This window comes from Orcinus orca, chromosome 14, assembly GCF_937001465.1.
Source record: "Orcinus orca chromosome 14, mOrcOrc1.1, whole genome shotgun sequence".
NCBI classification, from domain to species: domain Eukaryota; kingdom Metazoa; phylum Chordata; class Mammalia; order Artiodactyla; family Delphinidae; genus Orcinus; species Orcinus orca.
In genome coordinates, this window is record NC_064572.1 from 77,173,475 (window position 1) to 77,196,600 (window position 23,126).

Sequence of the window (23,126 nt, forward strand, 5' to 3'; positions counted from 1 at the left end):
TAACTAACATTTAGAGAGCAGGGAAGGCATTCCTAAAAAACAAATTTAATTTGACACTTGAAGGATTAGTAGTAGTTTGCTAGGCCAGGTCAGAAGTGGAGGCAATATATCTGAGAGCAGCAGGTTTGAAGGGAGGAGATGAGGGCTAGCATAACATATTTGAGGAAGTGAAAAAAGTTCAGTATTACAGCTCTTTGACAAGTTTCAGTCTATGTGAAGAGGGAGGGAATCTTGGTTCATTCAACTGAAAGATATCTTAAAAGAAAGCAGCATAACGTCAATTCCATTACTGATTTCATGCCCTAGACAAAGTTAATAAATGGTAAATGGTATAAAAAGCATTTGGATGTGCTAATTAATGCTATGATGTGGCTGAAAACTTGAAAGCAAATAATATTTAATCCACATGGATCCATCCAAGCCCTTTTAAAAATAATCCCAGTTTCATGAATATTAGCAGAAGACCAGGGTTTTTTCCCTAAAAAAAGAAAAACAAATTTAAAGTCAAATGTTTAAAAGTGAAGCAAGTTTCAAATTGCTTCAAAGTTTGATTGCTTGCTAAAAAACATACCATTTACAAGAAACTTCCATAAAGATACATGTATTTGTAAACCATTAAGTGCTTCTCCTTTCAAAGGATACTTCAACATTACCCATATTCCCCAAACTCAAGTACTCTCAAGGCCATAAAGTACAAAACTAGGGGGTCAGGAAATAGACCTCTCCCATGGATACATTTTATTTACCTAATCAAAATATGAATGTTGAGAAAGAGGCACTTCAGAATTTGCTAAATGAAGGCTGAGGCCCTGAAAATAAATCATAAAGTTCTCCCTGCTTTTCTCAGGGAAATCTGCTGTTGAGATGAGCGCACTTGTCACTTGGAGAGACTGCTTAGACTGACCCCTCACAGGTAATAATGAAAGACAGAATGCCCTAGTTCTGAAATCCTACACATAATGGCCAAAATGGTTAGAAGTACAGAAACAGGTCTGACTTGGGCAGCACACATGCAAGCTCTAAATTCCTGGGCTACATCAGCCCAGCCTTGCTGCCTGCCTGGCCCCAGGACCAGCCAAGATTCAAGGGGAAAGGTCTCTGGACTAATACTTTCCCACCTATCTGGGAGAACTGAAACCTAAATCTCCTTTCTCCCTTCCTTCATTCTCCTGTGCAGTGGATAAGGCCCAGAGCCAGCCACCAAAGACCCAGGACAACAAGGTTAAACGAGGAAGGGAAAGTACACTTAACACAGCTCTTTTCAGATGGTTAGGGACTGGATTACCTCAGGACAGTGATGGCCTGGAACAAAGAAGAGCCTTCTCTAGGAGCGTTTTTTTTTTTTTTTCTTTTTGAGAAGAAAAAGATGCCAGATGGCTAGTGCCAAATAGCATCTGATTCCAAAAGGGGGGTGCCTTGAAGAAGGAGCCATCTACATAGTTTAATCCCTGTCGTTAAACATTTCTTGGAAGGGCATTTCCTATTCATTGTAGTAGTCAATTACTACTGCACTGATCTGCAGTGGTTTTGTTGCCTATATTTTTAAAAAATTGAAAACATGTACCCTGTCAGCTATAACAGGGGCTTTTGTAGACTGGCTAAGGAACGTATATAGAACAGTTTATATGGGAAACTCCTGTTTCTGTCAAGTCAAACCTCTACCCTCTCCTCCTCCTCCAGGTCTCTTATCAGTACCAGGCCCACTCTCTAGCTTTACCTACTTTCTCATAGGTTATAGAGATTTGACCTGCTTTTCCTTCCTTTTTAAAAGCTGACACCACCTAGCATCCTGGCTTCCTACTTCTATTACCCCAGAAAACTGTACTATTCCTCTGGCTGGGGAAACATCTTAAACATGGGTAGAATTAGAGTAACAAGTATAGAGAGCCTAAGAGCAATTAGCTTATAAACTCAAGCTTTCAAAAATTCATGCCTGAAAGTAGAACTGTTTGTTTATGCCAACCAAATACCCTGGATATTCTGAGATTATTCAAATTTTTAAAATGGTCTTCGGTGGGACAGGGAGGGTGGGAGGGAGATGCAAGAGGGAGGGGATATGGGGATATATGTATACATATAGCTGATTCACTTTGTTATACAGCAGAAACTAACAAACCATTGTAAAGCAATTACACTTCAATGAAGATGTTAAAAAAAAAGTCATCCTATTATTGCTGCATCCAAATATTTCTGTCAGAAAGCCACTTGGGTTTACAAAATTTGGTTTCTGTGTGCATGAAATACAATACAGCTCCTTTGGTCAAAGTAACCAAAACTCTACATGCTAAGGACTTCCAGAAGGTGACTCAAAATCACCATTTTTGATGGGCCACTGTACAGATCACCTTTACTTGGCTTGCTTTGAGACGTGGCAACTGAATTCTGAATATCAGGGACCCAGGCAATTATGACTAGAGTATTAAAGATTTATCCCCAAACTCTGGTTTATATTTGAGAGGTCAAGATTTCTAAAACTAGAACAACTTTTATATTAAATAAGTTACTGAGCCGTTTGCAAGGGGAACTTCGATGTACAACAAACTCGGCACAGAGTGTGTTAGAGGTGTAACTTTCTGGTCATTTGCTTGAATACCAGATTTCAAACCAATTTGTTTACGGTTACAGGGCACAGATTACTGCTAGGCTAGGGACCAACAGCTTACTGTCCATCTCAATTAGAAGCAGCAATGAGGCTGTTAAAGATCTAGAGCCAGATTTCATATTTTACCATCCATCACCTTTAAAAATTACAACCATAATTGATGATTCCACTAACTTCATTAGTACCATGCTAAACACTCACAAGGGAAAGTGCATGTTCTTATTCATACTCATTGTCTCCCCTTCCCCTCCTCTCTTCTTCTCCCCCACACAAACACACTTGAGTGTAAAGTAACGCAAGTAACATTTGGCTTGGTTATGAAGTAACTGAGTTAGAACTAGAGTACTATTACTCAATTTCTGCTTTTAAAGCATATGTCAATAAATTATAATTCTGAGAATAAAACAATGTCTAGGTTCTAGAATGAAAAAGGAAACATGTAAGAAAGAGAAAATACTGAGTCTCTGAAGGGTCATTCTGTATCAATTTAATTTACTTTTACACTCAGGCAGTTTTAATAGCACAGAAGATTCAAACTGAAATTTTTTTTTTGTCCCAAACTGAAATATTTCATGGGACTCTCAACTACTGGGTACAAAGGAGATACTATGCTTATTAGCTGTCTTCTTTGAAACTGTCTCTTATCAGCAGAGGATTCACAATTGGGATGCATGTAATCATACCACCTTTTTCACATAAAGTATAACTCTTGAAACAGACATATGGCAAATGTCTTGTTTTTATCTCTTGGCATACAAATTACTATCAACTCCCACAAAACCTTTCAAAGACCCGTCATTAAAGTTTAACCACTTCATAAAGGTTTAAATCATAACAGATCTTAAACTCATGAGCCAGATAAATAAAAAAGAGTGCCACTGCAGAATTTTCATGCCCCGTCCCAAATGATGACAAAAATTATTTTTAAAGGGGGGGGAGGGTTCTTAAAGGGGCATATTTGCATAGTACAGGGAATAAATCCTAAATTCTCTTACATGGATTTTACATGTAAACATTTTCTTTGTCAGTAGAATGCCTAAATTTTCAGTAATCACTTCTTAATGAATAGTTTAAAAACAAAACAAACAACAACAAAAATACTGAAATCAACTCCTCCTCAGTACTAGGACAGATTCAAAATTCTTTCTTGAAGTGTTTGGGATGGTCTGTATTCAGTTAGCTCTAATGTTTACTAGTTTTGTGGTCTCAGGCAAGTGAGTTAGCCTCTGTGAGTCTTATTTGTAAAAAGAGGATACTAATGTCTACCACACTGGGTTGTTGTCAAGATCAAATGAACTCCAGGAATAAATATCTAGCACAATCCAGGCACTTTTATTATCTCTCTTCAGGTGGATTAGGAAGACCTCTTTCTGGGGTGAAAATACAAGTGAGGCCCCTCAATCTCTAAAACAGAATGCCAGCTTGGCCATCTGATAACCTTGTCTCTAAAGCAACTGAATGGTAAATTAGGACTGCATCCTTTCATTGCCTCATCTGAGAGACAACAAAGATGTAGAAATATGCTGAGAAAATAAAGTTCATTATACAAATACAATTGACCTAAGAGATCCAAAGAATAAAACTGATCCTTTGCCCAGGTTCAAAGGCTGTTAGGAAAGTAATCATGTCCAAATGATTACCTTGCAATACAAAGGGTTTCTTCTCTCTCCCTTTTTAAATGTGATTGAAGTCTCCATTAATATTTTGATCTGAAACTATAATAATTTAAAATTTATACAACTATTCCAGTGAAATTAAAAACTCTGAAAAGTATGTAAAGTCTGAGTTGTTATGGGAAGAATGGAGTGGAACACTCTTGCCCTTTTTAATTCCTTTGTCAAATAGAAACAGCTCTGATGCTGAATCACCAAGTCAACCCTCAGCTTCCTATATTACCAATGTCCTTCTACAGGGTGATTTACACCTCACTAAGGAAGTATGAGAGCTTTAGGGCCAGACTGTTTTTTATTACTTTTTATCTTGAAATAATTCCAAACTTACAGAAAAGTTGCAAAATTAGTACTAAGGGTTTCCATTTATCCTAAATCGAGATTTACCAATTATTAACATTTTTTTCTCTCTCTGCACATTTTTTCCTGAACCATTTGAAAATAAGTTGCAAACATGATGCCCCCTCACCATTAAATATTTAAGTGTGTATCTCCTAACAAGGTCATTTTCTTATATAACCATAGTACAATTATCAAGGTCAGAAAATTAACATTGATACAAATACTATTATCTAATTTATAGACTTGATTCTAGCTGGGATGCAATTTTGAAATACATATTACTAGCCTTTTATTTTTGCATAATCTTTGATCAAGGAATCATAATCGGGGTCAGCAAACTATAGCTGTTTTAAGAAAGTTTTATTGGAAAACAGCCACACTCATTTATGTATTTGTCTCTGGCTGCTTTAGAGTTAAAACAGCAGAGTTGAGTAGTTGCAACAGTTACTATCTGGCCCACAAAGCCTAGAGTATTTCCTATCTGGCCCTTTATAGAAAAAGTGTGCCAAACCATGACTTAAATGTGCATGAATATATACACACTGCCATTATAGATTTCTCTACAACACCAAAAAAATAGGAAAAAGTCTAAATGTTTATCAATAAATGATTGGTTAAATAAATTATGGTACCCAGTGTAATATCATGCAGATATAAAAATAATACATGTACATGGAGATAAAAATATGCCCTCAGTATATTGCTAAGTTGGAAAAAAAGTAGGTTATAAAATACACAATCTCATTTTATTCTTATTTAAAGAACCATACTTAGGGGCGGGACAGGAATAAAGACAGATGTAGAGAATGGACCTGAGGACACAGGGGCGGGAGGCAGGGAGGGGAAGCTGGGACGAAGTCAGAGTAGTAGCATTGACATATATACACTACCAAATGTAAAACAGATAGCTAGTGGGAAGCAGCTGCATAGCACAGGGAGATCAGCTCTGTGCTTTGTGACCACCTAGAGGGGTGGGATAGGGAGGGTGGGAGGGAGGCACAAGAGGGAGGGGATATGGGGATATATGTATACATACAGCTGATTCACTTTGTTAGCAAAAACTAACACAACATTGTAAAGCAATTATACTCCAAAAAAGATGTAAAAGAAAAAAAAAAGAGAACCATAAACATACCTCATGAATAGTGTGTGTATACTTGAAAGTTCTTCTGAAAAGTTATTAGTGGTTTCTCTGGATAGTTAGGATTATGGCTGACTTTTGCAGTTTTCTTTATAGCCTTCTGAATTTATTTTTAATATGGGCAAAAAAAGAAAGCTCATACCAATTTCCAAACATATATCACTTTTATCTTATAGAAATTACTGATTTTACTGTTAAAATATGCAAGTATCCTCCAATTTCACAAATGAATGTATCACCACAAAAACTAAAACTCTGCTTCATGATAGCTACTTCCTTATGCTCAATGGTTTCTTACTTAGACTTCTGACAACATTCTCAGTGTTGATCAATTTATGAAAGATAACTCACACATCATTTAGAAAACAAGCCATCTGTCTATACTCTAAGATAATCACTTGATAACCTTTAAAGAAATATAATGTTTGACCCAGAAGTAGTCTTTTTTTACAGTGATTAATAAAAACACTATCTCTTCCAGTATAGAGCATACTATTTATATATAAACAGCTTTCAAATATAACCACATATTTGCCTAGTACAATCCAGCATCAATGTAATCAACATGCTTACAAATGGGAAACGCAGCTGTCCCTAAACCCACTTTAAATGCTATTTATGGTCAATATTTATGTGGAGAAATACACAACACCTTATGGAAATACTCATTTAACAGGGCACATGTATTAAGCATTGTTGTTGCTGCCCTTTCCAGTTGGCTGTTTGAAGATGATAACACAAATTTCAACCTGGTTTTACTTTTGGCCTATGCATCTTAAAGTACCTTCAATAAGTAAATGATAAACTTCACATTTATACTAAAATGCAAAAGTGAGTGCTACTACTTCCTATATGTTCTAAAATTATATTATTATGGACATCTAGACTTTTTATACTGTGCTATGACATTAACGCTCTTTATTCCTAAGAAGTTCTTACTTGTCTTAAACCTTCCTGAAATTTAGAAGTTTGTCAATGCTTTACCCTCAGCTGAGATGGGCAACAGCTAGTTGATCTCTATCCTTCTTATAATAGCCTTTAATAAACTTGCTGAGGTTCTTAAAAGTCACCATTTGAAACTCTTGTCTTAAAACAACACTATCCTTTGAGGAAGCTATTTCCTTGTCCTCCTCCCCTTGTTATAGGAAGGTTTTAAAAGGGAGAGGGGGATTTATAAGGATATATAAAATATCAGATAGCACTAAAAACACTGGAGCAAAAGAGGCGGCATTTGGGTCAAGTTCAGTAATAATAGTTACTGTTACAGTTACCATGATACTGGGCTAAGTGTTTAACCATTACTACTATCTCTTTTTTAGAGATTATGAAATAACTTGTTCACAGGCATAGAACTTGAGTGGAAGAGCTGGACCTGAAGCCACCATTCATGGAGATGGTATAGTAATGAAGAATACCGGCTCTGGGTGTGCAGACTGCTTTTACCACCTGCTTAGCTGGATGATCTGGGTAGGTTACTTTCTCTCTGTGTCTCAGTTTCCTCGTACATAAAATGGAGATGATAATAGTGCCTATTCTCATGGAGTTGTTATGAGCATTAAATGGTTAATGCATATATCTTAAAATCCTGAGAGGCACACAGAAATCACTCACATCTTGTTATTGCTCCTAAATATCACTGGACTGAAAGCACGTGGGCAAGGAATTGTATACACTGCAGGATCTCTGACAAAACCTCTCTAACACTTTTCTAAATTGTTTAATTCCTAGTTCTGTATCCTGCATCTGAGTGTATGACTCAGAAAATGAGCTATGTGGCTAAATGGATTTCTACGGTAAGGTGCTACTGTGCCTTGAATAGGAATGTTTTAGTTCATGACAAAGTATGAACTTAGTGAATCAGTTTTACTTGGATTGCAGTGAACTGGCGGGTTCTAAGAAACAGAATGTTTAAGTTTCATTAAAACCAACGTTTAAATTTCATTAATATTATTTCCTTAACTTGTTCTCAAAAGCTCTTTCAAAAACAATATTTAGATTCTTATTATTCTTTTGTGAAACCATTCTGCTTCTCTTTATCCTACTTGAAAAAAGAAATCTAAAAACAGAGCATATACCCGAAATAAAGTGTTCAACTTACCAGATACTAAAACTTTCATCAACAGCACTGAAAATATTAAAAACAAACAAATGAAAATGAATAATCAAAGCAGCACATAAAAAAAAAAAAAATCCATCTCTGGACTTTTTTTTTTTTTTTTTTTGTGATACGCGGGCCTCTCACTGTTGTGGCCTCTCCCGTTGTGGAGCACAGGCTCCGGACGCGCAGGCTCAGCGGCCATGGCTCACGGGCCCAGCCGCTCCACGGCATGTGGGATCTTCCCGGACCGGGGCACGAACTCGTGTCCCCTGCATCGGCAGGAGGACTCTCAACCACTGCGCCACCAGGGAAGCCCTCGACTGACTTTTGACCATCACTGTACCTCAACTTCAACACATCCAGAATGAGATCTCCTTCCTCTTCTTCCTTCTCCCTCCTCATGGCTCTCGTCTTTCTGGCTTCCTCTCTCATTCTCCAAAACCCCCTCCATTTCCAGTGGTATCCAAGCCACAATGATTCTATTTTCCATTTTCACCACCATTCTGTTTCAGACCTTCATTACCCTTCACCTCTTCTATTTCAAGTCTTCCCCTTGTCAAATCACCCTTGACTTTACCCATTTGCTGCCAGATCTAGTAAACATCTTACTACCTACTATATGCCAGATATGTGCTGGACATTTTAATATACAGAGTCTCATTTATCCCTCATACAACCATGTGAAGCACTATCATTCCCATTTTATAGAGGAATAAAATACTTGTGGATGAGATAGTTTGGGGACTGTCAATAAATGAAATATCCTTCTGTCAATAAGTGAAATAGCTAAGTCTCAAAGTGAGAGCCAAGTCTGCCTAAAGCAAGATTGTGATGAGATTACTTTCATTTTAAAAGCCTCCGTAACTGCTAACTGTTCTGGGAGTAACAGCCAAACTTCTTAGGCTGGTATTTAAAGCACTTCTTTAATTGGACAACATGGTCCAATCCTTTTACTCTTGTTTTGCATGATCTTCCAGCATTACCATACTCTTCAGCCAACCTGGATGACTCAATGTACCCTAAACATACTCAAACATTCATACTCTTTATTTGGGTTTACCCCATGTTTTCCACCTTGAAATGCCCTCCTTACTACCATTTTAAAATCCTATATATACCGTGAGGCTTGGCTCAAATGTCACCTCAAAATATTTTTTCCTGGTTTTTCCAAAAGAATGCTATCTCCCCTTCAATGGAACCTCATAGTACTTTATTATGAAACTCTCTTAGAGTATTCATATGCTATAGTAATATTGATGCTCATCACACTGTTGATCTTATTTCCTCCTCCTTGAAGGAAGGGACCACATTCTCATTGCCTTGCACCTCATACTCAGTTTCTTCTTTCTCATACCCAGTGCCTTACACTGACTTGATTTGGAGACACTTCTATATTTTAACCTAAGTTTCTACTCTTTTCACAGAATTTCACAATTATATTAAACACACTTAGAAAATATGAGACAGAAAACTGCATCCCTCATTTCTAACCAAGATGAACTTTAAGAGTGGAAATGCTGAATAGGATTTACTACTAAAGCTCAAAGGCATTTAGTTTATTTAAGAAGCCAAATTATAGAACATTACATATGGCTAAAATTTCATTGGGTCCCTACTGTATTCGCAAATATTATCAAATGGAACTAAACCAGGGTTTTCATAAAAACTGACATTTTAAAAAAAGCTTTATTTGCTTTAATCTTTCTCTTCCTTTTGACAAGATTAAGACTGTAAATGGCAAATGGTTAAATAGGAGCACCAAATAATACTATCCGCAAGGCATCTGGCCTTAAACAAACACACCAAAATGCCAACTCTGAAGCATCTAGCCTAATGTATTTATAAATTTGTCTGTCTCTGATGTTCTTACTTGAAACCACAGTTCTTTAGGGAGTTCTTTGAGACTCTTTGTATGTACACTCAATAATTCATGGACAAATATCATTCAGCAAGAACTTCTAAAACTCTCCAAAACTAAAAGGGAAGTAAGGCAAGTAAAATTTTAGATCCCACAGTCATTTTATTTAGGCTATGCTGAACTACACGCATTGGGTAAGAAGTTCTTCTGATATTTTAAATAATGCCGTTATACCATTATGTACCATATTTGTAAACTCCTTACTCTAAAAACCAGGCTTTTTATACAGAAGGAATACTGAGCAGTAAATCTAATTTTGTGGACCTCCTCAACCTAAACATTTTTATTTGCTTAAACCATACAACAGAGACAGCCTTGAAGGAAGAAAACAGACAGAAATGTGACTATGTCACACTGAAAGTTTGGAAGAAAAAAGGTTAAGGGTAAATGGAGGCTCATAGCTAAACAGACAGCTTCAGTGTTCCCAAAAACATTTACTGAATACCCACTAAATGCCAAGTGCTGAAAGCAAAAACAATCATGGTATCTGCTGTAAAGGAAGATACTGGCAGAGATAACCCCAATCAAATTATCATACAAATATAAATGAAAACTCCCAACTGTGATAAATATTACCAAAGAGTTTCATGCTCATTAGGAAAAGTTTCCCAGAGAAATGATGATTGGTTGGTGAGTCAGTTAGGGACTGATAAGAAGGCAGACACACATAAATATCTGAAACAGAAGGACTTTAAATGGAGGAAATGGCTACTCAGTGATGGAAGAACTGAGAACCAAACAGGAGACAGTGAAGCAACTCTGTCTCAGATAGTCACTACCACCCTTCGGCTGGAAGGACAGAGGGAAGTAGTAGTATTAGGTGAGGCCAGGGGCTGGAGCATCAAGCAGAAGCTGGAAGCATGGTGAGCCTGTCCTGTGAGAAGTATGGAGCCATGAAGGCCACTTATCCTCCCCTCCCTCCTCCCAGGACATTCATTGAACAACTGCAACATGCCAGGAATTCTACTAGGTGCAGGACACATAGCATAAATAGAATATAGCATATTTGTGCTCCTGCAAAGTCTATCAGCAAGTACGTAGTATGCAGTATTACCAAAGACCTTTTAAGTGCCCTTCTTTCAGCATTTAGCATGTAATTATCATTAGCGCTATGAGATTTATCTTCATAGACCCAGAGACTTAGTTCCTTGCTCCGTAAATCTGTTGATCATTCTATTGTTTACTTTTTATATTTATATGCTTCTGTTAATCATTCACCCACCTTTGTCTTTTCAGCTGAAGAACATTAATTTTTTCCCATCCATTTATCTTTATATGGCTATCTCATTTCCATATAAAGTTCAGTTCTTTCTCCCCACCTTATCTAGCAATTATAAATTTCTTGTATTATAGAAACCAGAAATGTACAAATAATTTATTCTCTCTGAGAACTTCATAGTTTTAAAATAAGCATATTCATTTTGTGACACCCACTCTAATGAAAAGTTGTCTTGTTTTGGAGGTACAATGATATACTGTCTATTTCTTTAGGGACCCTAGATCTCACATATTTTAGGCAGTTTGGAATTCTTTCTTACATATTTGTCCTGAGAGAGCTTTCTCAATTTTGTACCTTTTAACTTGGCATGTTTTATCGACAGAAGTTTAATGACATGTGCAAATCTGAATATTACATTGTACGTTGCTCCTTCTACATCTGTGCTGTCTGATACAGTCACCACTAGCCACATGTGGCTGAGCACTTGAAGTGTGGCTAGGATGAATTGTGATGTGCTATAAGTGTAAAATACGCTCTAGATTTCAAAGACTACAAAAAAAATCTCCTTAATTTTTATGTTGATTACATGTGAAAATAACAATATTTTAGGTTTATGGGTCAAATAAAAGATTACTAAAATTGTTTACTTGTGAATTTCTACTTTAAAAAATGTGGCTGGAAGAAAACTTAAAATTACCTAAGTGGCATTTTATTTCTATTGGACAGTGCTGTTTTAGATCGTTTGTGAAAACTGATCAAAGTCCCGGACTCAATCATTCAGGATATCACACCTGGTCATTTTTACCCCGTTTCCCCTATCCTTAATGCAGATCTATCTGTGACAAAATATTCTCCTAGTAATTAGATGATTTGGGAACCTCTGGTATGGATCTTCATCAAAAGCTTTCTGAAAGTTAAGAATGCATTTACTGTTTCCATTTCTTCTATATGCTTGTTTGGCATCTTCATATTAGACAGGAAAGATTTCCCTATACATTGTATTTTCTCCAAAATGACTACTTTCCCTCTACCAAATGTTTCCTGTATTCAGTGGCCCTAACCTCTACTCTGGAAGTAAAGGGAGACTCACTGAACTCTATGATAAGGCATATTATCAGGCTCAATCTTTGGCATTTAAACATGGCTGATCTTATTATGAAGGCCTTTCCACTCAAATTCCATCTCCCCATAGTTTCAGAGCCTTCCTTGCCTCTGCTCTAAAATGATTCCACTAACACCATTCCCAAATTGTCTCCTAATTATCAGAATACCACACACAGTCTAGTTTTGTTCGAGGTAGTGGGATTTAAGGGAGCAAGTACAGATCCTACGGGCAAAAGACTCTGGCTCTTTGTATACGGTAAAAGTATCAATATTTCATAGACTCTTAAGTATTACATATGTGACATATTTGGTTCAAATGTCTCTTTCCCTACACTGACAGTTCTTAGAAAGTAGGCATCATCTCTTCAAATGTCTAATTGTAAGGTTATGTTTAAAAGAAAATGGAAGGGAACCTGATAAAAATTATTTATTTCTCAGAATCAGATCCTTTCAAAAAATGAGGTTTTGGGACTTCCCTGGTGGCGCAGTGGTTAAGAATCCACCTGCTAATGCAGGGGACACGGGTTTGAGCCCTATCTGGGAAGATCTCACATGCTGTGGAGCAACTGGGCCTGTGAGCCACAACTACTGAGCCCACGTGCCAAAACTACTGAAGCCCACGCGCCACAACTACTGAAGCCCACGCACCTAGAGCCCGTGCTTTGCAACAAAGAGAAGCCACCTCAATGAGTAGCCCCCGCACTCTGCAACTAGAGAAAGCCTGCATGCAGCAACGAAGACCCAACGCAGCCAAAAATAAATAAATAAATTTATATATATTAAACAAATGAGGCTTTGATAGGGAAGCAGCAGTACAGAGAAGGAAAAGTACCACTCAAATCAAACAAAAAGATAAAGTCTAGACTCTGGATAATTCTTCTGACTTCATAATTTTGGGTGCAGTAGACCCTATCTAAAGCCCTTCTTATAGCAGTGCCCAATTTCAAGTTGCCAGCTGACATCATACAACCCTCTGAAAGGAATACGTTCATTCTGATTAAGAGCTCCAAATTATTATTTATGGACTCTCCCCAAGTTGTTTGCTGAATGCTTTTCAGGAATTTATTACTTCTTATTTTTCAGACAGATCTGAAATATGACATTTCCTAATGTCTTTAACCATAGTTCCCTCTGGTACCTGCATACTGGGCTACATAAGACATGAAGTGCTTCTACTTCTTTTTACAATGAACACATGACTGTTCCAGGATCTCTCTTTTGTCCACCTAATATATTCAGGGAAGATTCTTTTTTAATTCATCTCCACTTCAAAGGAAGAAATCGATATTCTTCCTTCCTCTTTGACAGTGACATATTTATGCCAATGGACTGACTTAACAAGTTAGATTTTTAGCTTTCTATCTCTAATTAGAGAAGGAAAGACTTGACCCTTACAAAGGACAATTGCTATCAAGTAAGTGTCTGAGTGCATACTGTGGTAGGGTGGAAGGAGAGGGAATAGGGTTAGTATCAAAAAATGTACATTAGGGCTTCCCTGGTGGCGCAGTGGTTGAGAGTCCGCCTGCCGATGCAGGGAGGGCGGGTTCGTGTCCCAGTCCGGGAAGATCCCACATGCTGCGGAGCGGCTAGGCCCGTGAGCCACGGCCGCTGAGCATGTGTGTCCGGAGCCTGTGCTCCGCAACGGGACAGGCCACAACAGTGAGAGGCCCGCCTACCGCAAAAAAAAAAAAAAAAAAAAAAGAGTACATTAAAAAGCTTGTTTTTAAAATTAAAACTCTTTTCATAACTCCTTTTATTCAGAATGGAGAACAAGGGGAAGAACTAGACTGAACAGCCGGGTGCCAAAAGGCCCCGTCCTTTTTCCTCTACTCCAGAACTCCCGGATTCGGAGGTTCCACAGCTCATATTCATGGTGCCTTCTTCTCTTCTCTTCAAATGGCCTCAAGAACTCCAGGTTGCATCAAGAATAAAACAATGTTTGAAGACTCTAGTGACAGTGGGGATAAATGATGGAAGAGAAGACATGGATGGTACAGGCAGGATAGTTGAGAGAGAGTAAAAGAAAAGAACATTTACTGGTAACCTATTTTATGTCTGGGGCTAAGGGTAAAGCAAGTGGGTGGTCAAAGATGAGGGAACTCCAACTCTGGGAGGGTAAGACTCAGGATCTCTCGCTCTTAAAAACTATGTGTGTCTATGTGACATTTATGAGATCTGTTTGCTTTACCATGCATATAATAATGATTATATATACTCAATATGTTTAATATATGTCAGATTAATTTTATTGTGAATGTTATTTGATAAGTACTATAAATTGTAGAGTTATACAGTTGTTTTCATAGTTTCCTACTGAAATATCATGGCCTGAAACTTTTTTAAAATCTGAAAACTCCTTGAATTTTCTTCCTTAGTGAAAGGGAAACAAATTATCATCGCCAAACCTGCATAATGCAACAGACTGAAATAAATCATAAAGTGCCCTGTCTCTTTTGGTGTAGGTAAACATATTTTTAGTATTGGCCCTCTCATCTCTTGCAAGATGATCTTATAATTTTTGTTTAAGCCTAATTTCTAATTTATTTGCTATCAAATCTTATGGGATTATCATGAGGAATCTTCCTTATTTATTATTTTTAAGGAACAAACACTACCACAAAGTACCTCATTTACCCTATGAGCTCTTTCATTGTGCAAATGAGCTAATAAGCAGGGCACTGACCTAAGTGTCTGATTTTGATCCAAACTTTCCTCAGATATCTAATAAATAGGAAGTAGGTTCTATGCAGGGTATTTATTAAATTCTTCTTTTCAACTATTCCCTGATATCCCAATTCAAGAAAAATTCCATTAAAAATAAAAAGTCATCAAATAAATTTGAATTTTTCTTGTGGCAAGACTGTGGACTGGCCTCCTAAAAGGCATTCGTAACTCTTTTTCCCTTGCCTTCTACCTCTACTAAGGCTGAAAAACTAAAATGATTCCCCATACTTCCTTACTGCTGGGGGAGGCCACGTGATTTAGTTCTAGCCAATGAGATATAAGTGGAACCTCTAGGAAAGCATTTAAAAAAACCAAAACCTGGCTGACATGTCTCTTTGGCATGCCTTACGCCTCACCCTTTTTCTTGAAAGATGAACCTAGCGGTACATTAGCCATCTTGCAACCGTGGAGACAAAAACCCTGTGCTATGGATGATGGAGGAGAAAGCCAATAAAAGCTATGCTCCTTGACTACAATACTGCTGAGCTGCCATACTAACCCAGGGCTTATCACACAAGACAGATAATTCCTTTTCCTGCTTAAGCCACTATTCATTAGATTTTGCTAGGACTCGCAGCTATTGCATTACAACCGTTCCATCTCCACACCTGCCCAACACATCTCCACCCCCACCCCATATTTGTGAAAATACTACAAATAAAACTTTCCATCTATTATTGATCTTCTCTAATTTAACAGCATGATAAGGTACATTATGCTTTAAAAAATGTCTGAAAAACTCAAAGGCATATTTAAAATACGTAATTAATTTTTCTTTCATTCTGCATATTCATTGAAATTGGTGGCTAACGTCACTTAATAAATTTCAAAATTAAAAAAACGGATTTAAACCTTAATTATTATTATTTAAATTTTATTTATTTTATTTAATTTATTTTATTTTTGGCTGCATTGGGTCTTCGTTGCTGCACGCTGGCTTTCTCTAGTTGCAGTGAGCAGGGGCTACTCTTCGTGGCAGTGCGCGGGCTTCTCATTGCGGTGGCTTCTCTTGTTGCGGAGCACAGGCTCTAGGCGTGCGGGCTTCAGTAGTTGCAGCACATGGGCTCAGCAGTTGTGGCTCACAGGCTCTAGAGTGCAGGCTCAGTAGTTGTGGCACACGGGCTTCCCGGACCAGGGCTCAAACCTGTGTCCCCTGCACTGGCAGGCGGATTCTTAACCACTGCCCCATTAGGGCTTCAGGGAAGCCCTAAATCTGAATTATTTATTTATACAAAGATAGATTCTAAACTCAAATACTTTTTAGCATACTTATTTTTTTAATGATGTACTTTTTTGCTAGCCAAATTTGCAATGTATCTCAAATTATCAAATCCTATTCTGTAATGCTTTGTGTAATCTTGAGAAACACTCTAATTCTCCTCCCTAGAGTTATTAAATTCAGACATATGTAATTTAGTGCCTGGAGACACTTCAGTGCTGCTGACATTTTTGACACCAGATGTAATTAGTAACCTAGAATTCCTTCTCCAAAACTACCTATGACATATGCTGAGATCTAAAATTATGACTCCAGATTAAAGTCTTACTAACCTTTGCTACAAAATATTAAAGCTGTCTAATCTCATATTTTTGCAAGTATAATACAGGAAACTGAAAATGCCAATAGCAATGGCAAGTTATGACCATTTCATACGTAGACAAAACAATACTGCTTTTTCATGTATTTATTTATTTCAGAACAAATTATAAAGCTGGTTATTTTCTCTGAGGAGTTGATCCAAACTGCTTGAGATGTAACTTAAAGGTGGCATGAACAACCATGAGAGAAAGGGGAGATTTTCCTAAAAAAACTATTTTGACCCTGTCATTCCCATGCCCCAAATCCTATTCTCCCAGCTACTGTCATACATTCAAACTCTGGGGGTCAGCCCATCCTCCCTTTCCAGCTTTACTTCTCACTACTTTCCCATACTCATTAAAATTACTCTATTTATTCCAAAAGAATTTCACACTGCTCAATTTTTTATATAAGAATGTTCACAATTATTACATGGAGAAATTGGAAACAATTTAAAAGTCAAAGCGGCATCCAAAAAAATACCACATAACCATTAAAAGTCATAATTTTTGAGAGCATGGCAATATGCTTATGTATCTATTTAAGAGAACTGTAACTATTTTTTTTTCTTTTTTTGTAACTATTTTTTAAAATGCTATGAAGAATAACAGACTATCCCAGAAATACCAAAAAGCACATTAATACTACTATAAAACAGCTAGGTAGTAAGTACAGTTCAAAAGTACCTATTCACCAGTATAATGAAGACATAATAGAGAGAGAGTTTTCCTAAATACTGGCTACAAATAATAATCATTAGGATTTGCTATACTGCCACTAAGAGTTAAATGTGATAGAAACAGCTTAACATCTAACTTATTAAATACAGCTTTAAAGAACACAACTATAATTTATTCCTGCAAAAAACTACTGACGTGCTAAATAGATCTTACCTTAAAACAGACTAAAAGCAACTCTGGAGAGGTCTGGGGGGTCCCAAAATCACTCTTGGAATTTTATTATTACCAAACCCTAAGATGGTGTGAAAAAAAACTCGAACGAACTTTTTGGCCAGCCCAATATTTCAGTATATGTTTAATAAATTAAATAAATTTTCTTTAAAAAAAAAGGCTGAGGATCCCTTTAGGACACTGATTTTTTTTTTTTTTTTTTTAAGGCAATTTATATTCATTATTCCATTTAATCCTTAATACAACTCTTTACAATTGACATTATTATCCTTATTTTATAGATGAGACACTGAGATTCAGAAAGGTTAAATCATTTTGCCAAAGTCATATAGCCAGTAGCTGGTAGAGCAGGGAAGCAAACACAAGTTGGCCTGGGTCCAAAGTCGTAGCTCTTAACCACAAAGTACTATAGAGGGCTCTCAGTCTCTCTGCCTCGACTTCTCTAAGCTACTTCTTTTTTTTTTTTTTTTCTTTATTGGAGTATAATTGCTTTACAATGGTATATTAGTTTCAGCTTCACAACAAAATGAATCAGTTATATATATACATATGTTCCCATATCTCTTCCCGCTTGCGTCTCCCTCCCTCCCACCCTCCCTATCCCACCCCTCCAGGCGGTCACAAAGCACCGAGCTGATCTCCCTGTGCTATGCGGCTGCTTCCCACTAGCTATCTACCTTACATTTGGTAGTGTATATATGTCCATGCCTCTTTATCGCTTTGTCACCATTTACCCTTCCCCCTCCCCATAGCCTCAAGTCCATTCTCTAGTAAGTCTGTGTCTTTATTCCTGTTTCACCCGTAGGTTTTTCATGACATTTTTTTTTTCTTAAATTCCATATATATGTTTTAGCATACGGTATTTGTCTCTCTCTTTCTGACTTACTTCACTCTGTATGACAGACTCTAGGTCTATCCACCTCATTACAAATAGCTCAATTTCGTCTCTTTTTATGGCTGAGTAATATTCCATTGTATATATGTGCCACATCTTCTTTATCCATTCATCCGATGATGGACACTTAGGTTGTTTCCATCTCTGGGCTATTGTAAATAGAGCTGCAATGAACATTTTGGTACATGACTCTTTTTGAATTATGGTTTTCTCAGGGTATATGCCCAGTAGTGGGATTGCTGGGTCATATGGTAGTTCTATTTGTAGCTTTTTAAGGAATCTCCATACTGTTCTCCACAGTGGCTGTATCAATTTACATTCCCACCAACAGTGCAAGAGGGTTCCCTTTTCTCCACACCCTCTCCAGCATTTATTGTTTCTAGATTTTTTGATGATGGCCATTCTGACTGGTGTGAGATGATATCTCATTGTAGTTTTGATTTGCATTTCTCTAATGATTAGTGATGTTGAGCATTCTTTCATGTGTTTGTTGGCACTCTGTATATCTTCTTTGGAGAAATGTCTATTTAGGTCTTCTGCCCATTTTTGGATTGGGTTGTTTGTTTTTTTGTTATTAAGCTGCATGAGCTGCTTATAAATTTTGGAGATTAATCCTTTGTCAGTTGCTTCATTTGCAAATATTTTCTCCCATTCTGAGGGTTGTCTTTTGGTCTTCTTTATGGTTTCCTTTGCTGCGCAAAAGCTTTTAAGTTTCATTAGGTCCCATTTGTTTACTTTTGTTTTTATTTCCATTTCTCTAGGAGGTGGGTCAAAAAGGACCTTGCTGGGACACTGATTTTTTTTTTTTCCTTCCCTATTTCAGCCATAAAATTCTGGGATTCTATTTTCATTGTGAAACTTCATGGGCTTAATAAAGAAATTCTGTAAGACAACATCTTGATAAATGCTCTAAAATCTTTAATAGACAACTAGATTTATGCAAATTCCAAGAAGCACAACATAACTGCTATTAAAATTGCTATGCAGAATATTAAGAAAACACCAACTCAACTTTGGTTGAGTTGTTTGGTTGTTGGTTATTAGCTCAACAAATTAGCTAATAACTAGTGACAATTTTTACTCATTTAGGAATCCAAAGAACCCAAACAAGTCCAATTAAAACACGTTGAGAGGGCCTTTCCTGGTGGTGCAGTGGTTAAGAATCCGCCTGCCAGCGCAGGAGGCATGGGTTCAAGCCCTGGTCTGGGAAGATCCCACATGCAGTGGAGCAACTAAGCCTGTGGGCCACAACTACTGAGCCTGCGCTCTAGAGCCCATGCGCCTAGAGCCCATGCTCCACAACAAGAGAAGCCACCACAATGAGAAGCCCGTGGCGCAGCAATGAAGAGTAGCCCCCACTCTCTGCAACTAGAGAAAAGCCTGCATGCAGCAACGAAGACCCAACACTGCCAAAAATAAATAAATAAAATTTTAACAAAATGTTGAGAGTAAAGCACTGTTTTTGTGTATTTTTAATTATAGCACTTAAAATATTTTAAAAGCCTTTACATTTTTTTCAAAGTCTTGCAATTTAGGTGACAGTTTCTTTTGAGAGAGATCAAAAAAGAAACTGGAACTCTAAGTCCTTCACACACCAAAAGTATGTCCCAAATCCATTCTCTTCTTTCCATTTCCTTGGCTACCACCTAGTTAAAGTAGCCAACAACCTCCCCCTAAATACCTCCTAACTGATCTGATCTCTCAGGTTTACCCCATCCTCCTATAATCCTTTCTCTCTACAGGCAGACAATTATCAAACCTCTTCCCTATGACAGCACTACAAAAACAGGGTCTCTTGTCTTGAACTGTTTCCCCAGCATCTAACACAGTGCCTGGTACAAAGTAAGTGCTCATGAAATATCTGATGAATGAATGAATGCTCTGAATTTACATGCTTTCTAAGGTGTTCAGAATCATTTCCTTCTGATTCCACAATTATGAAACAAGTTATAAAAGTTTTTTTTAAAGTTATAAAAGGAAAGTTATAAAGTTATAAAATTTAAAGTTATAAAGGAAAAGTTTTTAAAGTTAAAAAGTTACAAAAGGAAAAGTTATAAAAGGAAAATTAGTTAGACAAGGTTTCTTATGCAAGCAATTAATACTATAGTTTTACATGATTCATTTTATTATGGATATATTGCAACAAGACAAATAAGAGCTATTCATAATTATTTGCATATGACCAAAAATAACTCTAGGATACAGAAATATTAATAAAATAACACTTATAGAATATAAACTTTATACAGATGTAAAGCTATGCAAATCTATTTACCGTCTTAATAGAACTCCTTTGTTTTTCTTCCCAAAGGCCACTGCTCAGCTCAAGTGTGCAATGAATATTTGCCTCTCTGTCATAGGATCCAAAAATAAGTAACCTGCAGTATAAAATAAAACAAGGGGACTATTATACCAATTATATGTATTAAACTTTTTCTTTCTGATCGTTATACTAAAAAGTAATAAATTACTCTGTTAACAGAGGAAAAAATTTAATTAAACACTTTGTATACCCTCTACTGGAAAAGTAAAGCTAAAAATTAGGTGAAATTCTAGGACAAGCTGTTATTCAGCAGCTAAATCAAAGAAATAGAAAGTAGTATCTATTCATGAGGTAAATAAATTGACCAGATATCTATACACAGTAGCAAAAGCTATAGATTTTCAAAGCAGCTATAGATTTGAATTTAAAAAATAAGTTGCAGAGTGATACATATATACAGTATGATACCATATCTGTAAAAATTAAACACAAAATAGTACAATATAGTTGCTATGAACACACACACATACACGTACATCTCTACCTACTAATGGGACCTTGGGCAAATTATTTAACTTCTCTAAACCCATCTCTTCCTCTGGAAAATTCAGGCCAAAAATAAAACTTACCTCTTAGAGTTGTTGTGAGAATAAAAGACAATGCATATAAGGCATTTAGCATAGTGTCTAGCAAACAGTCAGTGCTCAATAAATGTTTATTATTTCTATTATCTTGAAAATAACTGTCAAGGAATAATTGTATCACTTAATTTTACTGTTTAATATTCAGATCTAAAAAGGAAATCTTGGGTCAAATCTTGAGATGACATAAAGCAGTTTTTCTTATTGAAGGAAAAAACTGTTACCCACATGCTCAACTTCTATATTATCTATCTTCTAAGTCAGAATGTAAGTCTGCCAATGTTTTTAGGAGTAAGTTTTAGACTATCTTTAGCATTAATCAACATTTTGACTGCTACTCTATTACTTTATCTCTACACGAAGATCATAGGGATAGGAGTGAGATAATGAAAGAAAAGTGGTTAAAAGACCTTAGAGTAATAAGAAAAAATTGTGTCCTAAGGTTGGAGAACTCAAGCAAATCATGTCCATACCTCACAAACTGGTTTCATAACCTGAAAAGTCAGAATAAACTCATGGCAAAGAAAAGTTCATAAAATTAAATAATTTTTAATCTGAAAGGCAATTTAAACTTACTGCTCAACAATTTACTGCCAAGAGCATTAAGAAGATTCATAATTATAAAATTCTAAGTTTAGGAAAATGAGAATTTTCATTCATCAAAGCTCTGCTGCCACCATGTGTCCAAAAGAGCAAACTACCTAAAGGCCTTTACGGTCATGCAGAGAAGGCTATGCACCAGCTAGTACTCTCAAATTCTCAACAGATATTACAGGATTCAGGAATAAGAAAGCATAATGCTTGGAATCTCCCCCTGAAATCATAAGTCATTGTATATTTTTCATAACACCTTTTTTTACATTTTAAAAACGCACAACAAAAATTAACCTAAAATAAGTCACAGACCTAAATGTCTAATAAGAAAACATAGAAGCCAATCTTTGTGACCTTGGATTAGGCAATGATTTAAGATAGGACACCAAAAGCACAAGTAACAAAAGAAAAAATAGGTGAATGGGACTTCACTGAAATTAAAATTTTTGTGCTTCAAAGGATACCACCAAGTAAGCAAAAAGACAATCCACAGAATGGAGAAAATATGTGCATATCATGTATCTCGTAAGGACCTAGTATAACCTAATTTAAAAATGGACAAAGAAAATGAATAGACATTTCTCCAGAGAAGATATGCAAAAAGCCAATAAGCACATGAAAATATGCTCAACACCGTTAGCCATCAGGAAATGCAAATCAAAACCACAATGAGCTACCACTTCAAACCCACTAGATGGCTAATTAAAAAAGAGACAATAACAAGTATGGGTGAGGATGTGGAGAACCTAGAATCTTCACACATTGCTGGAGGGGTTGTAAAATGATGCAGCCACTTTGAAAATTATTTTGGCAGTTCCATAAAAAGTTAACGTAGAGTTAACATATGACCTAGAAATTCCACTCCTAGGTAAATAACCAAGAAAAATGAAAGCATACATTCATACAAAATTTGACATGAATGTTCATAACAGCATCATTCATAATAGTCAAAAAGTGAATACAACCCTTATGTCCATCAGCTCATGAACAGGTAAATAAGACGTGGCATACACATACAATGGAATATTATTTGGCAACAAAAGGAAATGAAGTAATGATACCTGCTACAATATGGATGAACCCTGAAAACAAGCTAAGTGAAAAAAGCCAGTCACAAAAGACCACATACTGTATGAAATGTCTGGAAATGGGCAACTTTATAGAGGCAGAAAGTAGACTATTGGTTATGTAAGGGCTGGGGGAGGAGGACTAGGGGGATTAGGAATTGACTGTTAATGAGTATGGAGTTTTTTTGAGAGGGACAAAAATGTTCTAAAATTAGATTGTGATGATGGCTGTAGAACCCTTTGAACATACTACAACACACTGAATCATATACTTTAAATGGATAGATTGTATGGTATGTGAATTATATCTCAATAAAGCTGTTTAAAGAGAAAAAGAATAATAAGCGTTCATTAGGGT

General features: G+C 36.6%; 1 protein-coding gene and 1 long non-coding RNA gene across 4 annotated transcripts in view; one reads left to right on the forward strand and one right to left on the reverse strand.

Annotated features, from left to right (window-relative positions):
* The window catches only part of PDZD8 (PDZ domain containing 8), a 100,602-nt gene that overhangs the window by 26,703 nt on the left and 50,773 nt on the right, over positions 1–23,126 (reverse strand). For all 3 annotated transcript variants that reach the window (XM_033420949.2, XM_004265788.4, XM_049697038.1), the window contains one exon: positions 20,479–20,581. In XM_033420949.2, coding sequence (XP_033276840.1) covers positions 20,479–20,581 — 103 coding nt within the window. The remainder of the gene's footprint in view (positions 1–20,478; positions 20,582–23,126) is intronic.
* On the forward strand, positions 868–19,967 carry LOC125961017 (uncharacterized). The gene is made up of 3 exons (XR_007471313.1): positions 868–913; positions 7,100–7,222; positions 19,946–19,967. It is a non-coding gene; the product is annotated as an uncharacterized LOC125961017 (long non-coding RNA).